The following is an 8,319-nucleotide window of genomic DNA, read 5'->3' on the forward strand; positions in this document are numbered from 1 at the left end:
CAACTTTTTCTTACTGTTGATAATACTATTATCCTGTGAGGCATTCTGAGTGATGTCCTTGTAACCTTAGTGCCATCTTTGATCCCTCACTTTTCCTTACCCCACATATACTTTCCCTCAATGCATCTCTTCTGTCTGCTTCCCTCCACTCTTACTGACACCAGATTTCAGACAGTCATCACCTTTCACCTGTGCAGTAATCACCTGATTGATCTTCCTGCCTTGTATTCACTGTATCCAAGACAGGACTTGATTACCTTTGAAAATATTCATTGACTCAGAGCACTGGAGAGTAATGTTGACCTCCTCATATGGAGAGGAGTTTAGCGTTTATGATTGAGAACTACCAAAATATTTATTCCTAATGTTCTCATTTTTTTTCTTGGCAGGTTTATCATGCCCATTCTGATAGTTATGAGACACAGAACCAGCACTATGGAAGAAGTTTGACTAAAGAAACAATCAAAGAGGGTAAGCAAGTGGTGATGTCTATGATTTAATTGACTTTTACGATATCCCAGTGTTCTTGAAGCTACGTGACTTATTGTCCTTCCTCAAGTGGGAGTTAGAAGTTATTGTCAAGATGGGTTTATAGTAGACGAGTGAGAGACTTTGAAAAATAAAACATGGATGGTCAGTGAATCTAACGAGGTGTAGAAGTTCGAATACAAGCTCTTCTACTTTTAGTAGCTGTAAGACCGTGGCCAAGTTATTATTATATACCTCTGACCCACTTTCCTCAGAGAGAAAAAATGAGGGCATTTCACCAGGTGACCTTTAAAGTTTCTATTGGCTCTAAACCAATAATCATCATGTATTTAGTGAGAGTACTTCTAATGTAATTTAAGATGCTTTAAGCAAATTTTCTTGGTGAGGGTAGGTTCTTCCTCCACTGAAGCTGATTTCAGCTCCTCTACAACTTGATAGACAGTTTTTGGGAGTTTTTGTGGCTGAAAAACTTTCAGCCTTCAGCCAACTGGGTAAACAATCAGAAATGCAGGCGTCATCAGGCCAGTTACTTGAAGACTTTTCCAAGTTGGGTAGGGCCTACTAGAGCTTATGCCTCTTGGGCATCACCTTTCAGAGCCCTTGATCCCAACTATACTATAATAATGAGCTAGAGTAGGACTTCAATGTGGAGGAACCACATAGTAAAAGTACCTTAAGGGTTTTTCCCCTGCCCTCTCGTGCCATATGTAATAACTTATTAAATGGATTTAAAGGTTTTTTTTTTTTTTAAGATAGGAAGTTGTGTTTGCAAGATACGTACATCAAGTTTTTGTGGCAAAAATGTTATGCATATATAGATTTCCTGATAAATTTTGTTGGGGATTCAATTATAGCCAAGCCTAAGGTGATGAAAACTGTATAGAATTAAAGGAATTTTTGTGAGAATTTTTCCTTGTATATGCGGGAAACATATATCCATATCTATGACCTTAAGAGTTAAGAATCCTGCTTGGTATGTTTTCTTCCTTGTACTACAGTGATAATATACTCAACATAAAGTTCAGACTGATTTTTGTTACAGTAGTTGACTAAAGTAATCCTCCAGGCTAAATAGGCAATTATTTGGATAGTTTATATTTTAGAATATAGGTGCTACTTAGTTTGTGTTAATGATGAGTACTGTGTGCCCCTTGAATCCCAAATGGGCATAGAAAGGGAACAGTAAAAAATCTTGAATGATCTGATGAGTCCTAACTTCAAATACTGCACAGGCCCTAAACAGTCCTTGAACATTAGCTAAACCTTCATGACACAGAATGTTGCTTTAGTTAGAATAAAGATGGAAATATCTGGAATGTTAACTGCATCTGTACAAGCATTTATTAAGTGCTATCCATGTATCAGGTACCACATTGAGTACTGGGATGCAGAGATACTAACTGGCTTTTGCATTATTTCATTTGAATTTAGTTTGGATGAATAGGTACTAAAAAGTAGAAATTTCAGTTTCTTCCAGATGTGAGATAAACTGCTGATCTTCACTCAAATTCTACTGGACAAATATCCCTTCTAGAGGTTGTCATAAGGGTGATTGAGATCAAATCCTCTAGGAAAGGAGGACAGTTGAAAGTTTGTGAATGAAACTGTTTCTGTGTTCAACCTCTTTGTCTCAATGTCACATTTCTGTTTGTGTGGCTCTGATTCTGACATTTTCCACTCTCACAGAATACTCTAAAATAGAAAACTATTATCTCAATGTTATTGTTGTTCTCCCTCAAAAATGAGGAAGCAGAGTAGGGAAGAGTGTCGCTAGCACCCTCTGTGGTATGGGAGGAGACTCGGCAAGGTGATCAACAGCTTTGTTTATCATTTCCCTGTAATGATCTTGTTTTCCTTTTCATAGGAGTGGCCAGATTTTTTCATAATGGTTACTGTTTGAGAAAAGATGCAATTGCTGCCAGCATTCAGAAGATTGAGAAAATTCTTCAGTGGTTTGAAAGCCAGAATCAACTTAACTTTTATGCAAGTTCCTTACTGTTTGTTTATGAAGGCTCATCTCTGCCAGCAACTAATAAACTGGGTGATGGAACTTCAGCAGAGAAGACCTTTTGGGCCAAAGGACAGCTGCCAGATGCCGGAGTGCTCGAATATAACAACAACATTCATTTACTGAATTCTGCAGAGAATGGAAAAGTAGGGGCCTCCGTAGGCAAAGTGTACGTGCGTCATAAAGAAGCATATTCCAAGAATCATCACAGTCAGATTTCATTGAAAGTTGAAAATAGGGAGCAAAGCAATGTATGGAAAAGCAACAGTTGTATGTCACAGGAACACTTGAATGGCAATGTTCTCTCTCAACTGGAAAAAGTCTTCTACCACCATCCCTCAGAGCTCCCAGAAAGTGCAGATGTGGAAGTGCGGATGATCGATTTTGCTCATGTGTTTCCTAGTAACACAAAAGATGAGGGATATGTTTATGGGCTGAAACATCTAATTACTGTACTGCAAAATATTTTAGATAATTAAATTCTTTGCTACATTCTTTTTATGGGGCCAATGATAATGAAGAGCAGCAACAAATCTCTGCCCTTGTAATGTTATGTAACGATTTGTATTGTGATTCAACTACATTTTATTTGTCTTTGTACTTTTTGGTAGAAGGGTTCACTTTTTTATACTCTTACTCAGGAAAACTAATTAATAGTTGTTCATTAGAAGATTATGAACAAAGAAAAAGGCATAGGAAATGTTAAGCAGGGGACATGGTGGTATATGACTTAGTCTATGTCTCTGGCCTAAGTTAAATAAAAGCTCTTGAGTTTGAAGGGTTCCGTTTTAGCTTCCTGTAACAAATTCATCAGTGCATCCTTGTCCACCTAACCTTGCCATTGAGCCATAGTGATTACAAAAGAGATGGAAAACTAGAAAGGACAAGTTGATGTCCTCAACCTCATCTGTGGCCCCAGACCAAGTTACTAAACTGGAGAAAGTCTGAGTTGAAGAAGAAGTAATGATAAAGTATAGATTCTCTCTTCCATGTTCAGACCAGCAGACACAGGTGCTAAGGGGCTTCTTTCTCAAAGTTGATAAAATTCTTGTTGCATTTTAAAAAGATAATCCTTTTTATTTCCAAAATAGTTTGTTTGAAAGATAACAGTAGACTTCCTATACTGTCTGTCTGAAATAATAAAAATGGTTTGGAATCTGAAGGGCGTTAATTGTTATTGCCCCAAGCAAAAAGAAAAAAATATTTTCCTCTTTTAAAAAAATCTTGCATTTCAAAGATGAATGCATTTTTTACAGCTTTCTTCCCTGAGAGAACCAAAATTCTTACTCAATGGAGGATTGAAGTTATGCCATTTATAACTTTTTTTAAATTTTAGTAGTGTATTTCCTCTTAGAGGCCATTTCATTTTATTACCATTTATTTGAGAGAAACCATATGGACTTGTTACTAAAGTAATGTCTGTTTTTCTAAGCAAGGACAGCTGTTATTAGTACGAGTGATTATTCGGAAGTAGATTTTTTTTTTTCCTTTGGTGTGTCGTACTAGAATTCAGAGTTTTTTTCATAAAATCCAACTTTCTACTTTGTATTCAAGCCAGTAGAGTTGAATTATAAGTACATATAGTCTTACATTTCAGATTACGTCTAATGATGACTTTCATCTTTAGAGCTGAATTTTATTGAGGGAATATGCCACTTTGCACACATTCTTAGTTATTTTTATATAAATTGAAAAATTGGATTCTTATGTATTTGCAGTAAGTGAACAAGAAGAAAAACCTTTCATGATGCCATAGCCTTTTTTTTGAAATTGCATACCTGAAATTTTTTTCACATTCATTTTTGGTAGGGGTAGGGCTACATTTTGTTATATTCTTTTGGTTCTAGTCAAGTCAATCATAATTTCCATCATAGTTCATGATGGAAAAATGTTATTGGGAGTTCATTTGAGTTTAATTTAGGTTTGCTTAAGGGTGAAAACATGAGACAAAACACATTTTAATTTTGACTTCAAGGTTAGTTCACATCTTGCAGACTGTGTAGTCAGAGGCTGTTGAAAATCAGTCAGAAATACTTGGGCCTTTTAGTTTTTAAGTCATAGACTAAGTTGAAGGGAAAATGTTGAATATTGTTTGGTTTTTATTATCTTTTCTATTGCAATCCATATATTTATTCTTGTCTTTTGATTCATTTCTAAATTTGCCACATTCCAGGAAAATATTTGCTTGGCTGTTGGTTGTTTTTTGGTCTTTCTACACAATAGATAGCTTTGAAAAGAAAAAAATATTTTTAAACCACTGGTAAGGGTAACAGTTATTTGTGCTTGTAAACCCCAGTCTCTCTCTCTCTCTCTCTCTCTCTCTCTCTCTCTCTTTCTCTCTCTTTCTCTCTTTTTCCCTCTTTTTCCCTCTTTTTCCTTCTTTCAGCTGGGAATGGAGGACGTTAGGGATGATCTTGACTTCTTTTCTAACTCAGAGACCAGGATCAAAATGCCTGAGTCTGAAAAAATAGAGCTGCTCTATAGGAGTTCATTTTGCGATTGAAATCTGGCTGCATTTTATAATTTTATAAGCAGGACAAAAATACAGTTTAGGAGTCAGTTTTGAGAATTGAGTTGAAATCCTCTGATAGCAATAATTGGGCTTTTGTCAATTTGTTCTAGGATGCCTCCCACCCTCCCTCCTTTACCCGTGTAGTACACCATGAGGCCAGCAGAATAATGGTGAAATCTTTGGGTTGAAAAAGAAAAGCAAAAAAAGACCAAATCCAAGAAAATTACCACTTTTTTCTCTTAAGAGAGGCCATTAATATTTTGAGTTCATTAAACCTGAAACTCAGAAGATTAACATTATTTTAAGTCTGATTTAACTATGCCAAGAGCTTTTGCATGGAATATCAGTTGTGTATCTACTGTGAGTTTAACACATTTGTGTTATTTGTGGACTGTTTTCTTTTTCTTTTCTTTTTTTTGTTTTGCACATTCTAGATCAGTAAAGTATGGAATAAGTATCCCAGAATTGTTTTCATCTGTCATTTCAGGTGTATTTTTGTGAAATCAGTATCCTATCTTTGCTAGTGAAATCCAATTTTTACATCAAAGCAATTACTCTATCTGTTTTTCAGGGATGGGATTAGAGTTTAATTCTTTTTGTTTACATTTTTACATCATTGTCATCTAAGGCCCCCTTTTTAAAGTTTCTTGTTTAGGAACTTAATGAATCAGACTAGACCTGGTTAAACAGCTATCCTCAAGTTAAAAAAATCACCACAACAAAACCTGTCATCATTTAGGGATTTGTGCTAAAATTAACCACTGTGGGGGGAGTCATGTTCACGGTTTATCAAACATTTAAGTGTGTAAGAGTTTTAATTTAAGCAATAAGCTTGACAAGGACCTTTTATGTTAACAGGGTTGTCATGGATGTCAAAGGAAGCATTTACAAATATTGGTTTTAGCATATTCCCTGTGAACACACCCACTCAGATGATTTTCTGAGAATTGTGATAACTGTAAACATTTCTCTAATAAAATTGAAATTGTATGATAGTTTTTATAACAAAGTATTTACATTAATTGGTATTTTTAATATGAATGGAAATTAGATTGAATCACAGACTATTAAGCAATTACAAAAATGTTCACTATTTTATCTAAATAGTTTTACAAAAAAAAATACTGAAAACATATATTAAATGGCTGTAACATGGAGCTTGTATTTTCAACTCAGTGTTGGTTAATTGTTATGCATGTACAGAAAGATTATTATTATTTTTCTTTTTTTTTACACATTACCGGGTCACCATTCCGGGTTTTAGATCACATTGAACGGAGTAAGGTATTTTCACCTCTCAACTTGGATACAGGTAGATGTTTAAGAGGATTGACATTACCCAAGGCCCTGACTTGCAAAGTTCTTTTTATGTATTTGGAGTACATTTTAAAAAAATAAATCAGAGTGGAGGAAAGAGCATGGAACCATTAAGAGATTTTTTGTCAAATAATATAGAGATCTAGTTTAAAATGTCCATTTGAAAGAGTTGCTATCACTTTGGTAGTAGCCTTTTGTCAAAACATTTGGTGATTAAAATTTTATTTGCTTCTCAAATTGTTTACATTGCTTTGCAATAACTTCCTCTTGAGTGCCTTCAAGCCTTGATTTGGTATCTTTGTAATCTTATTTATAGAATCTGTGATATCCCAGGATGCAGTTTTCAAGAGGCTAGTGTGTAAAAAATGCCAGATTTTCAAAAACATGAATCAGTTCAAATGCTTTATGTGATAACAGAAATGATAATTAGCCACCTTCTAAGAGAAAGTCATAATTTAAAAAAAAGAAAAACTTGATTATGTTCAGAGACCAAATTTAGTTTGATACTTAGAGGATATAAATTTTTTTTTTTAAATCATCTTTAAATATATTTGTGTGAAATGCAAATGTATCCAGTATTGAGTTGAGATGGCTCCTAATACCTAACTGGAAATGTTGTGAGTTACACAGCAGCATTACCCCTGCTCAATCCTGGAGTTTGTGTAATGATGATAGATGACATCCAAAGGCCTTAAGTTTGCTTATTTCTTGTCCAGATGGTACGTTTTACTTATAGTGTGCATTTAATGATACATAAAGTAGAATTATGTAGTCAAATGACTGTGAAGTACAATTCTATTACATATCCACAAGCAAAATACTACACATTTTTTCCTATAGGGCAATTTAATAATACTGTTGTACTGATTATTATTTTAGACCTGGATCCTATGTTTTCAAAGTGCGAATACTTTGAATATGATAATGAGGATAAAAGCTGTTTTTGCAATGTAGGCAAAATGACTACCTTGTAACAAACTGAATGTTTTGGAAGGATCGACGGCTCCTCTCTTTGGAGTTTACGTTAGAATCAGTTATTCCCCATAGACTCTCGTACAAGGGATCATGCTCAAGCGTTTAAACAGTAGTAATTAGAGTGCTTTAAAGTCTTTTCTTTGAAATTTTGTAGTTATTGGGGTTGTTTTAATATGGTGTTCACCTACAGTATGTATTAACAATTTTAATATGAAGTGAATATTCTATAAACAATGTATATTGCACCTGCTTATAAAAAGAAAATGGAGTGCACAAAGACACTTTATTACTCTGGGAACTGGACTGGAAAGTGTATGAGAACATATGAAATTGCACCTAAAGTTTTGTTATTAACTGATGATTATAAAACTGCAAAGCTTAAATTGATTGTACTTGAATGAATGTACTTAGTCTGGTCTTAGTTACTTTGATTTAAATGTCTAAATTATGTCTCCTTAAACATGTATTTGACTGTAATTCATGCTGTTGGGCTTTGGGGGCCATTACTGGATTTCAGGGGTTGTTGATATGTAACTTGTGTTCATTATTTTATAGAATCATCTATACCAGTTTTTATAATTTGTGATATTTAGATAATCCTAATAACTGTATATTTGGCAAACTATTAAAAATTTTCAGTGATGTTTCCCCCCCTTGATTTATAGCAAATACCTATTTCTCATTTTACAATAACATAATTTGATAATATTTGGACTTTGCATTTCCCTTGTACTTGTTTCCTGCTTTGTAGCAGGATTTTGTTTCCTTTTGAAAAATCACCACACAAAACATGGCACCCTATATATGTGTATCTTGAGAATACATATATCATGGAATGGTAGGCAGTCCAGTTGTACTTGAGTTTGAAAAAGCTATCATTTAAGAATTTATGCTAAAATTAATCACTGCAGGGACTCATGGTCACTATCATACATATTTGAGTGTACCAGAATTATAATTTTGACAACAAGCATGTCAACAGTGTTGTCAGAGGAAGCATTACACATACTGGTTTTAG

At 34.4% G+C, this 8,319-nt stretch overlaps 1 protein-coding gene across 1 annotated transcript in view; it reads left to right on the plus strand.

Annotated features, from left to right (window-relative positions):
• The window catches only part of IPMK (inositol polyphosphate multikinase), a 91,607-nt gene extending 83,592 nt beyond the window's left edge, over positions 1–8,015 (plus strand). Inside the window, exons 5-6 of the mRNA XM_072628916.1 lie at positions 390–471; positions 2,354–8,015. Coding sequence (XP_072485017.1) covers positions 390–471; positions 2,354–2,976 — 705 coding nt within the window. The 3' untranslated portion in view covers positions 2,977–8,015. The remainder of the gene's footprint in view (positions 1–389; positions 472–2,353) is intronic.
• The last annotated feature ends 304 nt before the right edge of the window (positions 8,016–8,319 follow it).

This window comes from Notamacropus eugenii, chromosome 1, assembly GCF_028372415.1.
Source record: "Notamacropus eugenii isolate mMacEug1 chromosome 1, mMacEug1.pri_v2, whole genome shotgun sequence".
Classification (NCBI taxonomy): Eukaryota; Metazoa; Chordata; class Mammalia; order Diprotodontia; family Macropodidae; genus Notamacropus; species Notamacropus eugenii.